General features: G+C 45.2%; 1 protein-coding gene across 4 annotated transcripts in view; it reads right to left on the bottom strand.

Moving 5' to 3' along the window:
- Positions 1-18133, bottom strand: part of CDKL2 (cyclin dependent kinase like 2) — a 42754-nt gene that overhangs the window by 17972 nt on the left and 6649 nt on the right. Inside the window, exons 1-4 of one of the 4 annotated variants that reach the window (XM_032762325.2) lie at positions 17718-17868; positions 16031-16226; positions 2155-2349; positions 1011-1189 (exon numbers count right to left, since the gene is read on the bottom strand). In XM_032762325.2, coding sequence (XP_032618216.1) covers positions 1011-1189; positions 2155-2349; positions 16031-16198 — 542 coding nt within the window. In that variant the 5' untranslated portion in view covers positions 16199-16226; positions 17718-17868. Of the gene's footprint in view, positions 1-1010; positions 1190-2154; positions 2350-16030; positions 16227-17710; positions 17869-18133 lie in introns of those variants that run through there. The other 3 variants (XM_075066070.1, XM_075066068.1, XM_032762327.2) reach the window with 3 other exon arrangements.

Below are 18133 nucleotides of genomic sequence, written 5' to 3'. Positions count from 1 at the left end.
CTTGCCAACTATAAGAACCAGTTTCTCTCCCTGGTTTTCACACCTCAACTGCTAAGAACAGGGCTCAATCCTCCTGATTGAACTAACCTCGTTATCTCTAGCTTGCTTGCTAGCATATATATACCTGCCCCTGGAAATTTCCACTACATTCATCTGACGAAGTGGGTATTCACCCACGAAAGCTCATGCTCCAAAACGTCTGTAGTCTATAAGGTGCCACAGGATTCTCTGCTGCTTTTATAAAAAAAGTGAAGATCCATTTAATCAAAACCTTAGTTCACAAATGATGCCACCCACCCTCATGTAATATAACACACTGTAGTATTTTCCCCCTTATTAATGAGGCAGAAGCTGAGCAGCTCTTTCCTAAGGAGGGATTTGTTTTTAAGATTTATTTGCTGAAGGTGGATTTAAGGTTCTATAAAGAGATAATATGTACATACATTTTTAAAGAAGTATGTCAAGTAGCATTAGAAATGTAAAGGGACCAACCCAGGATTTCTCCCATTGAAGTCCATGGGAGTACGGACCAAGTCTACAGGATTGATCCTCAACGCGAAGAAATCCCATTAATTCCACACATCTCCCATCAGGGCCCTCCACATATCTGTCCAAGTTCTGAGGAGCCTGCCACCTCTCTAATTAGCATTTTCCTCCACTATACAACCTGCAGCCTTTAGAATCCACAATGCTATTAGCATCTTTCTGTCGAAAGATGATAGGAAGGATCTATCCATCCATCTCAGGATTTTCCACTGCCTTCGCCAATCACCATAGTACCCAAGCAGCTTCCATGTAAAACAGATCGGCAATGGGGAGGCCCCTAGGGGACTTCACTGAGTCTCTGGCTCGTCTATCTTTGTGTGTTATAGAAACTGTACTGAGGGGTAGAGGTTGTTTCGAAAGAGTTGTTGTTGTTGTGGTATTATAGTTATGGTGGAAAAGCCTCCTTGTAATTTGTCTGCAAAGCAGGGAAAACCCTCTGCAATCTCTTCTGCCCATTTTCTTACTTGCCATACTTGGTATCACCAACCAACAGTTCTGGAGCTCTGTACCATCGCGTTGCCACATAGTCAGTGTAAGCTTCACCAGGGGCTGCCAGAGTACGAGCGAATCCAAAATCACAGAGTTTTACAACTCCTGATTGGGAGACCAATATATTTTCCGGTTTAATGTCTCTGTGTATTATCTAACAAGAGAAGCAAAAAGTATAATTGAAGAATTTCCTATCTCTCTATCACAAGAATTAACATTCTGTAGACCGACCCACCAAAAAAAATAGTGCCATTGTACGTATGTAAAAACTAAGCTTTCACTGGCACAGTGGATACCTAAACTGAGTCTTCAAAAGACATTCATGCATACACAATCCGTGCACAAAGCATGTGCCAAAATATGCATGTGGGTGCACAAACACCCATTTTGCATACAAATTACCATGTTGTGTCCTTTGCACATGAAGTTACCTAGCACAGATACTTTGCAGGCACAATTTATGTGCCTGATTTTGAAAATCTGGCCTTACAACTTTTATTTTTTAAATAAATGGTCAAGTGTTGTGCTGGGACATCTCAATGCTTTGGGTTTATCATGCAGCTGAAAGTAAGGAATTTCTATGCACTAAAACAATATCGATTTCCCAAATATACAAGAAAATGCTTCTTCACACAATGTGAGATTAAACAGAGGACTCTGTTGTCACAGGAAGTTGAACCCAACAATTTAACAAAATTTTAAAAAGTGAATATTTAGAGACATCATGAATATCCAGAATCAAATTTAACAACAACAACAAAATTTTAAGAGCTATTAAACCTCACACTTCAGGTCTTAAATAAATCTCTAACCATTGGAGACCAGAATGAGACCTATGTGAAGGACAGATTATCCCACATCTGCCTACTACAGATTTCTTACATCTTCCTCTGAAACAGTTGGTCCTGGCCACCATCAGAGACAGGTTAGAGGATTGGATGGACCTTGGGTCTGAGTCACTCTGGGAATTCCTATGAAATACTGTCACTATTAACATTTGCATACTTAACATATTTCTTTCTAGTTGAAGCTTTACTTAAAATAAGTCCCTTAGCAGCTACTCATCCATTCAAGTTGTTGTTTTCTTAAATGCAAAGTTAACCTTATCAATCTACTTACATTGTGACTGTGACAAAATCCTATTCCTTTTATAATCTGAAATAAATATTTCCGAACTCTACTGTAATCTAGTCCATGTGGAAACAGCTCAAGGTCGTCGAGGAGTGTGTGATCCACAAATTCGAACACCAGATACCATCGTTTCTTCTTCTTACACACTTCCAGCAGGTTCACCAGATTTTCATGTCGAAGTTGCTGTTATAAAACAATAAATACTTTAGGAGAACACATCAGCATTTAGCAGCACAAGAGACCTGGAGCCCGAAAATTTAACTGCAATACACTGGTATCCGAAACACCCTCTCACCTTTGACAGGACGCTCCTGCTGATTTATGTTTAAAATTGGGTCCCGTGGGTCTCATAAGAACGACCATAGGGGGTCAAGCCAATGGTCCATTTAGGCGAATATCCTGTCTCTGACAGCGGCCAGTGCCAGATGCTTCTCCAGAGAAAATAACTTTAATTTCATAAGTCAAAGAGGCACATGTACACATTTAACCATAGCCACAAAAAGCAACTGATTAACACACATCTATATTTAGTTTACGATAGAAAGGCTGACACTGGGAATCTCATGATTGTATTCATAAAGGGAATTTTCAAAGCCCACCTCCGCTCTTCGGTAAATAGTTCACAGCAACTAGATTTAGATCTGAACAGTGCATGAGTCCTGCCCCTGTGAAGGTTGGGCCCCAATCCTGCAAAGACTTCAGGGAGTGCATAAACATAAGCATGCACTTAAATTAAAGGAGTTATTCACAGTATGTAAAGTTTAGTACAGGTAAGTCTCATCTTATGTGCAGGTTCCATTCCGCGGTTAGCACGTAAAGTGAAAACTGCGTATAGTCAAAATTACATTGAGTTGAATGGCGGGCAGAATCGCCCGCACTACAGGTACAGTATTAAAAGGTTATTTTTCTCTTTTTCTTTTGTTCTTGCCAACCGCATAAAGCTGAAATCACGCATGTTAAATGAGCTTAAGATGCGACAGACCTGTATGGGCTTAAGTATTTGGGTCAGGGTATAACCCTAACAATACAATCCTGCACAGACCTGTCCACATGAAGGATTTCTGCCCCTGTAGGGGCAAACTAGAACCCCAAGAAGTCCTCTAGCATAGATGACAAGGGGGCTAGTTTTTACTAGAAAACTCAGTCACGTTAGATCACCTCCTAAAGGCATTACAGTAAATAACATGCTGCCAAACACGACTTTCCGCTCAGGATAGACAGGGGCAGTCATATTTAACCTTACCACGGCTGGCCAGGAACAAACCTTACCAGACCCACAGTATTACCCACGAACAGCTAACACAATGTTAAACACAGCTTGTTCCTGTCATGTCCAACATTGTCTTGGTTAGCCCGGCTCCTCAAAGTCATGTTCTAACACAATCTAGCAAACACAGGCCCCAGCTGTTCACAACCACCCATCACTGCCAGTCCTACAGGAACAGAATCTTCCAGGGATGCTACTGGTGTATCATAGCAGCTCTGTTAGAGGAACCGCTGAAGGCAAGTGCTTGTATCTGAGGGAAGGGCCTACACGGTTAAAATACGTCACCTTTATCCTCTCCTTCACCTGTTGCAGGAAAGAGTAAGGTGCTGCCAAAAATCATACAATTCTTCTCTTCCATTCCTTTTCCTATTCCCCTGTCCACTCGCAATTACAAAAACCTTGTCTGTAATAATGTGACATACAGAGCTGTGCCAATTCACCACTACACTCACGTGCTTGTAGGTGTTAACTCCATACTTTACCCTTTGGCTGCACGTGTTTTTAGACTGTAAACCTTCTGCAGCCAGGATACTCTCTTCTCTGTGACTTTATGGGGCTCCAATCCTGACCGGGATCATTGGGCATTCCCATAATGTAAATATTTACAACAAATAATAATAGTGCTGCAATACCTTTAAACTAAACACAAATGGAGAGTTCAAACTTCAGCATTCTTCCCTAAAATTCTGTTAACAATTCAACAGATTTCATTAAACTATGTCTTATCTGGTATGGTCGGGTTAAAAAGTAACATACCAAAGAGATGGAGCACCACTGAGATATTTTTTAAAAAATGATGGTTTAGAGAAAGGGTAGGGCAAAACTGCAAATGAAGCCATGGAGGTATGTTTCTACTCATTTTACTGCCATAGTCTAACAGCAAAGTCCAACTTGAGAGCATTTTACATTTGTATTATTAGCTTATCATCTGTAGAGGCAACAAAGCCAAACCCACACTGCTAAAAGAGAGTTGTAATCCATGGTGCAGTTGCTAATATTTCTGGAAAGTACTCAAGAAGTCATACAAGACATTTTCAAGGTGTTTTATTTGGAAGCTACCATATGAACACCAAGCCCAAAACTCACAGTATCTAAGGCTTTGTCTACACACAAGTCTTACCGCTTCAATTATACTAACATACTTAAAGTGGTACAATCCCTCTAGTGTGGATGCTGTTACACCAGTATAAATGGGCTCAGGGCTTGTCTGCACTACAGTCTTGGCTGAAACAGACCCAGCGTAAACTGGCAGAAGTTCTTCTGCTGGCATATCTACAGCACCTATCCTAACAACATTAGCTGATACAAGCACTCTTCTGTTGGCATAGTTGTTTCTACACCGAGGGGTTTGCCAGCATAGCTGTGTCTGCTGGAGGGAGGGAGATTCTCCCCCCCTCCCCCCCCCCACACTCCTAGCCAGCATAGCTATGCCAACAAGACTTTGTAATGCACACGAGGCCTTAGGCTGGCACAGTTTATTCCTGTTGGGGAAGGGAAATACTCTTGACCAGTACAATGCACCTTCCTACCATCGTAACTGTGCCAACACTAGGGGTTGTACCGTATAACTGTATCAGTAAAAAACCACCATAGTGACACTAGTACAAAAACCGTGCAGGCCGAGCCTAACGGTCCATCTGAACAGCACCACCCTGCAATCATGCAGGAAGTGAAGTCTGAAGTATAATGCTTGACATTGTCACTTACCAAAACAACAGTGCAAGTGAATATGCAAATACAAGAGTGCAGGAACATATGCAAAATATCCTGTAATACTCCAGTCCTATTAGCTATTCTGCTAGGAAACAGCTCCTTCTGGCTCTTTATGGATTAAAGGGGAATGCACCGGATGGGCCCAGAAGGGGAAAATCATTCAAAGACAGCTGAGGTTGTACTGAAGTGAGGCTGCGGTGAAGGGATGGAATGAGATTTAGGACAAGCTCATGACTACAGCCCACCCCAGAAGGTGCAGAAGGACCACACAGCAGGGGGAATTCTCTCCAACTTTGGAACTGTGCACTTGGTACTTAGATGCCACGGTGACAAACCCTGCATTAGACAGACACAGCAGGCATGGAATTCTAACGCCCGGTCTACTAATAGAGAACTTGAACAACAAAGTAAAAGAACTTGATCAAATACAGATGAAATGCTGGGAATAGCACTGTTCACTCTTTATTCAGTATTTCACATCACTTAAAATCTAATCACTGGTCTTGTAACTGGGTGAGCTGCTTTATTAAATCAATAGGATGTTAAACAGGACAGATTTGTTGTAACTTATGGGGAGGAATTTATTTTTATTGGGTCTGCCATTCACAGCAAAAATCAATCAATTCAGTTAAGCAGCATTTTACAAAAGAGAGAGTGGAATTAAGTCTATTACGCTGAGCCAAGCGCTGGGTTACTTTTAATAACAAACTGAACACACGTTCCCTAAGATCAGATGCCTGCTAATTGACTGCTGGATAAGTCCTACGGACTCTGAAAAACTGGGCCTAAAATTCCACATCATGGATATACAGGCTTCTGTCCTACTCCGCTGTGCCAATTGTGATACAGCATGGCCAGAGGGCAGCATAAGAGTGTTAGCAGGGGGCCTTATTCCCTGCCAAGGGAGGATTAGCTAGAACACTGTGGCCGTTAGAGCACCTACCTCCGTTAGAGCCCACCATGACTCCATTGGCAGCCTGACTCCGTCATGGATATAAACCCCTGCTTCGTCAAGCAGAGGGGAGTAGTTGAAGGAGAAAGTTGGTTGGAGCAGAGTGCATTATGTCAAAGAGAAGGAGTTTGTCCAGAGAAATAGAAGTTTGGAGGCGTACTGCGTGGCATTGGAGCCCAACAGAAACCTATAAGGGCACCAGGCTTGTATAGAAGAGAGGCGAGAAACCCTTCACAAGTTGACGGTATAGAGGGGAAGTTAACCCAGGGAAGAAACCGCTAGTCAGTAGTTTCACCCACAACCCCAGTGCCCCGGCGTTGGACCTGGAAGAGGGCGGGCCCCAGGTCCCTCCCTCTCCACTCCCCTTTTCCAAAGGACCTCGGGGGTGATTAGACTGTTCAGGGCAAGCAATTGTCCGGCCCTGAACCTACTCCCCAGGAGAGGAAAGAAGAAGAGGCGGAAAAGAAGGCCAGACCCCCAGGCAGAACAATAAGTACCGCAAATTTGCCCACTGGTTTTGTCAGGGGGGATTTGCCGTCTTGGGGCCATAGTCCAGGGAGAATACCTCCCCCCACGATGACACGGTGGTCAAAGGCCCTTAGTTACATTGCCACCAGTGGCCCACAGGAGGCACAGCCGGTCCAGGGCACCGCCCACAGAGGCGACTAGTTCAGCAAAGACTAATCAGCTGGCTGAGTCGGTTCCTCAGGACCGACCCTGCCTGAGAACCTAATCAAGCCAGATGAACCCTTATGGACGATTCCCACGGGGAGGACACCGACCCTACGGGCTAGCCGATTACTTACAAAAGATGACCAGGAGGATGATTGGAGCATACTCTGCTTTTGAGTTAACCCCTGCGGGCCTGGCCCGGACCTGTCTGGATACCTTGCCCATCTATGTGGGGAGCCCAGAAGGTTTATTACGATCTGTCTGAAAGCTGCGCAAACTCTTCCAGCTAAAGGCAAGATCTGGCCAGGTTCGGAATGACAACGGCACTACGAGCCCAGAGTCCCTGAATGGCGATCATGTGAGACAAGACACCCCGAACGATTAGTTTGCCTTGATCCACCTGACCCGAATTGGCTCGCCCTGAACCCATTAGTCTGAGGAGCTGAATGGAGGTACTAAATTGGACCTTATGCGGGTTACCACCCAGGACTGACTTGGGTGGTTCGGAATGACCCCTCTACCTTGATTGTTGGTCTCCCTCGTGGAAAGACAACTGGCACCCGCGAAACTGTTCCAGACTCCAACGGGGAACACGCAACCCCAGGAAGATCAACCCAAACCCAATCGACTGTCGAACTCTAGGACTATAACGGGAAGAACGACAGTGAGGAATGGTCGAGGCCAGAGGCCGGGGTTTGGGAAGATGGGGGGGCCGGCCCACTAGCCGCCAGGCAGGGGTGCTACCGAATGAGGGACGGTCTTATGACTGTGGGGACATGGGCATATAGCAGCAATTCCCAACAAGAGGTGCCTATGCCGTGTAATCTGGCGGATATTGGGAGCATGTGGCCTATCCACCTGGTCGGGTTACATTGACCTCACATGGATTTACCAGACCAGTAAAATATGAATGTATAAAAACTGCATTAATAGAATTCGGGGGAGTGCTGTCACTTGTCTCGCAGTTGGTGGGAAACAGACCACTACACTCGGCCAAGCACGGTAACATGGTAATGGCCACCTGAATTACCCTACAATTCCATACGGATTGAATCATGGGAATCCACCGAGTTTTGCAGAGTATGTCCCACGCTCCCTTATCCTGTTTTGTTGGAGAGACTCCCTGGGTTGAAGACTACGACCCGATAGAGGCGAAAAGGGTAGCAACCCCCAGGTTGAGGAGCATAAAGATAGCCTGGCCCAATGTTTGCTCATTTGCTCCAGATTGTTCTCTTCCCCCTGGAACCCGCGGGCTAGGCGGGCTGAAAGGCGGCTAAAAGTTAGGACCAGGATTCTGGCAGCTAATTCAAAGACTTCCCCTTGGGGTAGGCAACCCGCCAGAACACAGGAGAAGGTTCGGGCCAGGAGACTCAGAGGAGGTTCCTGGCACAGTGGGAGCACCCAGGGAGAGTTGAAATAGGCCCCCGGATGGTCCGTTCAGCCCTGCACGTGAGACCTTTGGCGGGCAGGCCGAAAGATCCATATATGCAAACGTGAGGAGGAGGTTTGTGGAAGTATGGAGTGCCATGTAGAAGGGAAGTCAAAACCCAGGCCATATTCGTGCTCAAATGTGATCTGTTGTACAGAATAGAAGCAAATACGAGGGGAAGAACGTAGAGCAGAATCCTAGTCCCACGGACACACATAAGGGCCGTACTAGAGTACGTTAGCTCACAGTCATTATTTGGGGGACATCTAGGGGTAGGACAAGACGCTGGATAGAATACTAGAAGGTTTTATTGGCCAGGAATACGAGCAGAAGTTCCAGCGTTATTGTGCCTCCTGCCCTGAATGCCAGCTGCATAGCCCCGACCTCACTTGCAGGGCCCCACTAGTACCTTTTACCTATTATTGATGTCCCGTTTCGAGAGGATAGCTATGGACATAGTGGGCCCACTAGAGAAGTCGCACGGGGCCACCGAAAACGTACTAGTCATCCTTGGACTATGCCACCAAGACGATATCCAGAGGCACATCCCTTTAAGAACCCCCACGTCTAAGGACAATAGCTAAAGAAACTACTACAGGTTTTCGCCAAGATGGGCATCCCTAAGAGATCCTGACAGACCAGGGAAAACCCCGTTTACGTCAAAACTAATGAAAGACTTATGTGCCCTGCTCCGTATACAAGCCATTCGGACCTCCGTCTACCATCCACAAACTAGACGGTACTAGTCGAAAGATTCAATCGAACCCTTAAAAGTATGATCCGGAAGGTGGTAGCACAGGATGGAAAAGGACTGGACACTCTTTTGCCGTATCTTAACGTTCGCTATACGGGAGTTCCCCAGGCGTCCAAGGGTTTTTCTCCCTTTGAACTTCTTATATGGACGGCCACCCACGCGGGATATTGGATATCGCCAAAGGAGGATTGGGTCGGAACACCAACCCAGGAAAGAATATTATTGAGCATGTAGACACAGTATGCGAGGGAGCGGATAACTCGAGTAACCCCGATAGTACGGAGCATTTAGAAAAAGCACAAGAGGCACGCGGGACATACTACAACCGTCTGGGCGAAAGATGCGAAGATTTCAGCCGGGGGAACGGAGTGATGGTGTTAGTGCCCGACCACAGAAAGCAAAATCTCCTAGCCAGTTGGCACGACCATATGAGATAGTGGAGAGGCCATTGGAGAAGTGAATTATAAGGTTAGACAACCAGACGCCGGAAGCCAGAGCAAATATACCACATCAACTTACTGAAGCCCTAGGCATGACAGAGAGACGTGTCTGCGTCACTCGAGGAGGCTCTACCTCAGGGTCAGACGGCCCGCAGGAGCAGGTAACAGATATCTCCTGATTAACCCCAAAACAACGGATGGAAGTCCTTTGAATGATCCACCGGAACCAGGACGTATTTTGTACCCAACTCAGGTTCGAACGGCCTTAGTCCCAAGCATTATTGTCACCAGCCCCGGAAGTAAGGGTGACGATAAGACCATATTGAATTACCGAGCTAAAGGGAAGAAATTAGGATTGGAAGTGCGAAAGATTGCTGGAACTCGGGTCATTGGAAGAATCCCACAGCCAGTAGTCCGTCCGATCGTACTAGTCCCCAGCCTCGATGCACCTGCCTGAGGTTTGACTTGTAACGACTTCCGGAAATTAATGAGAGGATATCCCACTTCGCATGCTACCCGGATACATTGCATGTGACGAGCTGGTTTGATCAGTTAGGGCAAAGGCCAAATACCTAACCACCCTAGATCTGACAAAGGATATTGGCAAATACCCCTGGCCAAGGATTGCCAGGAAAAGACTGCTTTTTCTACACCCGATGCCTGTTCAGTACACTGGTCCTCCCTTTTCGGACTCCATGGGGCCCCTGCCACATTCCAAACGACTGATGATACAGTTATTACGACCCCATGCCAACTATGCTGCCGCCCTATCTAGACGACATGGTTATACGCATAGCCCTGATTGGGAACACACAATGGGACAAAGTGGTAAGCAGTGCTCTGGACGCTTTAGCGAAGGCTGGTCTCACCGCTAATACCTCTGAATGCTGAGACTAGGACTAGCTGAGGGCCAAATACCGTCGGGCATGTCGGTAGGGAGGGGGTGTGAAGCCCCAATGGGAACAAGTAGAGGCAGATACAAGATTGGGCCATCGACCCAATCCGCTAAGAAAAGCAGGTCAGAGGATTTTTGGGTATAGTGTGGATACGTATTCGGAGGATCAATCCCTCATTTTTGCCACAGAGCGGGCCATTGACAGATCTGATCAAAGCTCGGGCCCCGAGATGTGAAAAGTGGACAGATGTCAACGGATGTGGCGAAGCAGCATTTGCAGATTTGCGGACAGCCCTATGCTGCCATCCGGGTACATCATGGCCCCAGACTTCGAGAGGAATTCATCCTGCAGACGGACGCCTCGGAGGTGGGACTCACGGTGCCGTCCTTTCCAGATGGTAGGGGAGGAGGAGCACCCCATCATGTACCTCAGCGGAAGCTCCTCCCCAGGGGAACAAAAACTACGCTGTTGTTGGAAAGGTATGTCTTCTGGCGATAAATGGGCTTATGGAGACTCTCGCTACTATTTCTCCTGGGGCGGCGGTTCTACCCTTGTGACTTGATCACGCCCCGCTCCAGTGGATATGCAATAGAACAAGGAAAGAACGCCAGAGTGTGACGCGGTTCAGGTTCCTCTCTTTGCACCTTTCCATTTTCGGAGTCCAGCAATAGCGCTGGGAAGCCAACACAGGCAGATGCTGATTGGCCTCTCACCCGAGGTAGCCCAAACCCTAGGTGTTGGCGATGTGGGCGGGAGATGGAGATACAGCATGGCCAGTGGGGCAGCATAGAGTGTCTAGCAGGGGGCCCTTATTTCCATGGCCAAGGGAGGAAGGTTTGACTTTAGAATAGCTAGGGAGCACCTGACTTCCAGTTAGCGAGCACCTGACTTCCAGGTCATGGGATGATAAACCCCTGCTTCAGTCAGAAAGAGGCGCCGGTTAGTTGAAGGAGAAATGTTGGGATTGGAGCAGAGTGCAGATTGCAGAAGAGAAGAGTTTTGTCCAGAGACAAAATAGAAGGTTAGGAGGACGTGGCTGTGGTGGACTAGGAAGCCCAACCAGAAACCCATAGGTAAACGACTGGCACAGGCTTGTATAGAAGAGCGAGCTGGAACCCTTCACAAGCTGCACGGGTATGAGAGTGAAGTATACCACAGGAGAAGAACCAGCTTAGTCAAGTGTGTTCACCACAACCCAGGGCCCCTGGGTCTGGGTTGGGACCTGGAGTAGAGGGCGGGCCCAGGTCCCTCCCTCTCCACTCCCCTCCTCCAAGGACACTAGGGGAGTGATTAAGAACTGGTTCAGGGGCAAGCAATAGCACCCTGAACCTACCCCAGAGAAGAGAAAGCGCGAGACCCAGCAGAACAGTACCGGCAATTTGCCACACAATATATATATAGGCTTTTATAAAATTCACTCTGAAAGTGACTCATTCAATCAGCATAGTATTCCCGGCATAGTATTCCTAATAAGATATTATGTGTATGTTATCCCATCATCAGGTTTTCATGGTACCAAAGAACAGCTAAACGCACAGTGGGAGCTGCCAGGAGTAAGCAGGAGTTCAGGGCATCCGAGTGGAGGGCAGCTGAAAAGCTGTGGGAGGTGGTTAGAGTTTCTGGTACCCAAGAGGTGCAGAATGTAGGTATTGGGGAGGAGAGGCAGCTCAGGGGTCTCACCTCTTTGCAGGGAACGGGAAAAGTGACTTTGTATCTGTGGGAAAGGGAGCATGAGCTGCCTTGGCACCCCAGGTACCCATGACAGCAGCCAGAGATCCTAAAGTGCCACACCCCCAACAAAGATAGGTAAGTACATTAGCTGAGTGTTCCTGCGAAAATGATCAGCAGTAAAATAGTTCATGTTCATATTTAATTTGTCATTATTAGGTTTCAGAATCAACACCTCTTGAAACAAAAAGGCACAATTCACACCTATCCTACTGTAAGGTCTGAGGCCTTTTTCTCCAGTAACGAGCAGCAGCTGCAGTAGGACAGCAGCAGCCATGAGCTAAGAAGCAAAGGATCACAGCCTCGCATTCCATGTAAATTGTCCTATCGGGCTGTTAAGAAGGCGCTCCTATCCTCACAGTACTCACCAGCACCAGACAGAGAAACAGATCGTAAGATGTTTAAAGAAAACTTGGTTTGACAGCATTCTGTCTGGCAAGGAGTCACTTAACATTTGTGATGTGAAATCTATATTGCTTTGCCTTTATGGTCCTTACTTCTCTGTTGTTTATCTGCATGGTTTCTGTCTGATTCTTTGACTCTTGCATAACTAATTTTGCAAGATCTAAATCAACTAAGGTGGTGGGGTCTGATTGGTTAAAGAATTGTTTCGTAGTAGGCTAGGACTGGTGAAAAATACTGGCTTGTAGTACTTCAGTTTAAAATGATTGGTTAAGATATAGCTAAGCAGGACCCAAGTTTTAACGATATGGGGTCCAAAAGGAAGTTCTTTGGAACCTAAGTTCAGGACACAGCCCAAGATCAGAGCTACCGGACCTCAATACCCTGGCAACCATATCAGGCAGAAGCTGGAGCCCCAGACAATCTAATCTTGACTAGCCATCAAGAAAAGTATGTCTGCCTTATTGGGAGTGGGGAGCATTGCATGCTTAGCATGTGCATTCCATATGGTGATTGTTAATAGAGGTTAAGGATATTATTGTGTAAGGCTCTTTCACTAGTAAAAGACCCCGCAAACCCACAGAAGATTACACCCTGAGCCCTCGGAACTGGGTAAGGGTGAGGGTGCCTAAATTAACGAGGTTATGCCTTGGCCCAGGGAAGGGTAAAAGTGGGGGGTCCTAGAGTGTGCTGGTAACACTGCAGCTCTAGTTTCAGGATTTTTACAGATTCAAGCATGGGTTTGTTTACTCATTGCTTAGGACAGGAATATTTGCTTTACAGCCATAAGATCTAAAGAGGATTTTGTCTTTTTTGTTCTGTTTTTTAATTAAAGCTTAGCTTCTGGAGAAAGTTCCACAGCTGTTAGAGACACCAGACTCCATCCATGTGGAGCTTGCATCCTATGAAACGTAACAAGATTAACTCTCCTGACACGTATTTTTACTGACTGTCTACATATACTAGACCACGGCATATTAATAATAAAAAGCTGTTTGCCAAGTTCTTTCATCCAAGAACAAAAGTTAATTTCTAAGATACCTGGGAGTGGGGTATGCCCGGGGCTTGATACCACACAGCATGACTGCTAATGGACTGGATAAAACCCAGGGTCAGACTGGCTTGCCTCACAGTAGATTGGGGAACCAGAACTTTTCCCTAGTGGTTGTATCTTATGCTCAGCATCTAAGCTTTCATTTAACAAACTTTTTAAAGGATAGTTGTGTCTTATGGTTGTGAAGATTACATTCATTTCACATTTTCAGGGTCAGCTGATGAAACCATATCTGCCTGAATCTGCTGACAGCCTGAAACAAAACCCCTGCAGGTGTAAATTGTACCCCTTCATTTAACAGGAGGAGTTGACACTGAAGCCTAATGACAAGACTGTTTCACCGCTGATCAAAACTGTACAAGACAGAGGGAAGGGCCCACTGTGGAAATCTGTACAACACAGCGTGAAGAGCATTTTAGTCTGGTGTTATGAGTGGGTAGAAGACAAGGGACTATCAGGATTTAGTTGGTTCCCATCTGACCCAGGATAATACTTTATCCTCTACAATGCCCCATACCTAGGTCTGTCCTTGTAGAGTGCAAGGAAACTTTGGCTAGAACACAGAGCGATGGCCCATATTCTGAACTGGGCAGACTCTGTATTCCGTACTGGCTGCCAATCCCAAGTAACTAAGGGATTACATCATCCCTTTTAACCCACACCACTGGAGCTAATCAAATCATTAGAGGCAAGGAAAGACTTCCATATCAGGAGAGATGGAAAAGACTGGGACTCTTTGTTCAGAAAGGAAATGAGTCGAAGGGGATGTGAAAAAAGTATATAAATTGCTGAATGACACAGAAAAGGTAAATCAGACGGTCCTGTTTACCCTCTTATAGTACAGAAGACAGTAAATTAAACTGGAAAGTGACAAAATTTAAAATGGACAAAAAATGGTTTTAATAAACCACAATGTATAATTAGTCTATGGAACTCATGGCCACAAGCTATCACAGAGTCCAAGAGCTCAGCAGGATTCAAAAAGGATTAGAAATGTGTATGGATAACAGAGAATATCCAGTTGCATTAAAAAGAACAAACAAATCTAAGGATTATAAAGTATCAGAGGGGTAACCGTGTTAGTCTGGATCTGTAAAAGCAGCAAAGAGTCCTGCAGCACCATATAGACTAACAGACGTATTGGAGCATGAGCTTCCGTGGGTGAATACCCACTTCGTCGGATGCATGGATTATAAAGCTGCTCAATGCATGGCATAAATCAACCACTAACTGATGGGGCTTGGAAAGAAATTTACTCCTCTGGATAGATTATTCCACAATTATCCATGATGCAGGTTTTCTTGCACCTTCCAACAAAGCATCACATACTGGCTATTGTTGGAGATAGGATCCATATATATCTGCTCTGAACTGGTATGCCAACTCCTGTGGTTTTAGGTACAGTGTCACACACTTCTGTTGTGCTCCCGTACACCTCTTGCTGTCAGAAGTCTCTTTTTTAATTTGTCACACACAATGCTCCACTTCCAGTCATCTGACCAGACTAATATGTTTCCAACTGACAGATGAAGAGAATATCTGCCAACAGCACACCTTTAATTGCAGTCAAGGGGGAATCAAGTTTGCAGCTTCATTTGCGTCTCATTTCCTTTCATTCTTCCCTCATGAATAGAGAGCACACAAACACATTCCTAACAAAGTCAATGCCAGCCAACCAACTGAGAACAGCACCTAACCAAACAGAAAGGTAACTCCCAGTTGATCTGGGCTAACTGCCAAATCAATCTACAATTAGTATTTTTAAAAACAATGGTAGCTGACCATACCTAGATTGTTTCATCTAGATTGTTGCTATATTCTAAATGTAAACATAAAATGACTTATCACTAGAAATTTTTTTTTCAAAAGTAATTCAAATTCGAAGATCACAAACATCCCAGTTCACAAACATTCAATACAGAGACAAGACACTACTCATTAAAGATCTCTCAATACATAGTTTAGCAAGGTTTAAAAGAATATTCCCTAATACACATTTACAAAGCCGTCCAAAATGATAGTGATATATAGTTGTGAATGTTTTACACAAACATAAACAGATGATAATGGATAATTACTAGCTTTACTGTAGTTTTTGCACTTTTGAATTGCCTTGGGCTGCGAAATGTGACAATCCAAGACCCTGATATAGGAAAGCATCCCCATTCAAGAAAATATTTAAGAACACGTAGTTAACAGATTTCCTGAATCAGGACCTAAGACCAGAATATACTTTTCTTCTTAATCCTGGCAGCTGAGGCTACTATATTACTGTAATATCTTCCCAAAAAAATCTTCTGTACTTGTTTTCAGTAACACAACTTATCTGAATAGATGGTGTGCCTCTTATATAAAAGCTAGCTTTCTTAGAAGAATGACAATCAAAATATGCATCAAAAACCACCATTTACTTCAAACTGTTTCAGCATTTGTAAAACGTAAATTCCTAGACTATCCCTGGGACTTTCATACAGAAACGTATTTACTGTAAGTGACTGCTGCGCACGCTGGGTAAAATGGACCCAGTGTCTGCATGTTACTTTGTATGTGAACTCACCTTGAGTAGCTTGATTTCTCGCATGGCAATTTTTTTAACCATTTTATCATCCTCACTTTCCAAAAACTTCTTGATGGCGACTATTCTTCCATTGTCTTTATTTCTACACTTCATTACCATTCCGTAGCTTCCTTCTCCGACTAGCCCCAGGGTCTCGTACTTTTCCATTTTAACTCCGAAACAGCTGTGTCTTGTGCTGAAAGCCATAAACCAGGATAAGCATACACAACCACAAGGTCTACATTTCTGACAAATTCTCCACTGCTTTTACTACTATGAGTCTCCCCCAGCCCCCATCATCACACATACTTAAACATAATCTTCCCAAGTTGTGCTCTGTGACCTCCCAAGAGTCCTTATGAGAGATAGTAGATAAAAAACAACATAGCAGGCTGAGTGTTCGTATTGTTTGAGATGTCTCAGCACATTTTTTAATGGAAACAAAAGGGTCTGTTCAGGGCATGGTCAGAAGCCTGAACTGAAGTTAACAAAGTAGTAGCGAGACTTTTGGCAAAACATTATATTTATGCAAAGCACAAATATTTTTGTTTGTGCACCTTTATGACAAAGTAACAGCTATGAATTTTACACACCTGTTTTAATTAAAAAAACGTACATATGACTGATCAGAAAAGTAAACACAAAATTGCAGAGATTACAGAATACTTTGCATTTAATAGCTTATTTTCAATGGCTGATTGAGCCTGTACAGAAGAGGGTTGGAACTGACATTGTTCTAGGAAAATAAGCAATCACTCATGTTGTCTCAACCACAGAGAGGAGGAAACTCAGCTCATTTTTCACCTGATAATTCCCTTTTGATCACTTCTAACTGGCACTACTTAACCCACAATCGAGCTGTCTCTTGAACATCAACAGGAATAATTCCATTTAGAACTTCTTCGCTGTTTCCACATTTTCTCCTGTTTAAACAAAGCCTTAAATAAGATGCTTTATGCAGTTATAACTCTCTTTGCACTTGCATAGACTTGTTAATGGGTCCAAGTGGAGATGTAAATATTTCAAAAATACCAACAAAAATATGAATCAATATATGGCCATTAATGTATTACACAATCAGAAGTGGCCAATCCCAGAATCCGAAAGCTTAGATCATTTCTTATTGCTAAGTATGAACCTGCTCTTACAGAAATCCATGAGAATTCTGCCCTTTACATTAATAAGGCTAAGGGCTTGGCTACATTGGCACTTTACAGCGCCGCAACTTTCGCACTCAGGGGTGTGAAAAAACACCTCCCTGAGCGCTGCAAGATGCAGCGCTGTAAAGTGTCAGTGTAATCAGGGCAGCAGCGCTGGAAGCGCGGCTCCCAGCGCTGCACTCTACACCCTTAAGGGATGTGGTTTACAAGCAGCGCTGGGAGAGCTCTCTCCCAGCGCTGCGGCTCTGACTACACTCACACTTCTACCGGGGCGGCGCTTTGAAATTTCTAATGTAGCCAGGCCCTAAGGATGGGCCCTACATCCCAATGCTATTGTAACTGGGGAATGTTGCGTGCTGTGCCTTGGAAATGCAAAACACTCACTGAATCCTCAATTACTCAAGGCAACAAGATCTTGTGTTCGAGACACGCGTGAGCCAGTCTCAAAGCAAGAGTGCCACAACGCTTATGCCTCTCTCGCCCTCATGCTACAGCCCCCTGACCAGGAAATACATAAAACCACCAACCTGCAGAAAGAGTGAGGAAAACTAACACTGGTGAGGGGGACCCGTGATACAGCCAAGAGCGTTCCATCCACCGATGGGGCACTGGCCCATCACCGCAGCATCCAAGCCCTTCACAAGTAGCGCTGGGGGTGATTTGCTTTCACCTCTAGCTGGGGAAGGGTTTGCAGCAATACTGAGGGGTTAATATCACACTGACTGAATCCCTCCCCCACCACACCCCACAACAGAGGACATAGGTGTGTGTTCACTCCTTATCCAGGCACAAATCCCCCACAGCCTTAAATATAGACCCTCCACTGACACCTCTGTATTCCCTTCCCCCCATCCCTCTGTAGGAGGAGTCCCATATTACACCCCCCAAACCTCTCCATCCACCTCCCCACCCCGCTGTCCCTCTGCGGGGGGGGGGGGGGGGG

Source organism: Chelonoidis abingdonii, chromosome 5 (assembly GCF_003597395.2).
Source record: "Chelonoidis abingdonii isolate Lonesome George chromosome 5, CheloAbing_2.0, whole genome shotgun sequence".
Lineage (NCBI taxonomy): Eukaryota > Metazoa > Chordata > Testudines > Testudinidae > Chelonoidis > Chelonoidis abingdonii.
Note: the sequence above shows the minus strand (reverse complement) of the source record. Positions and strands in the feature narration are given on the sequence as shown.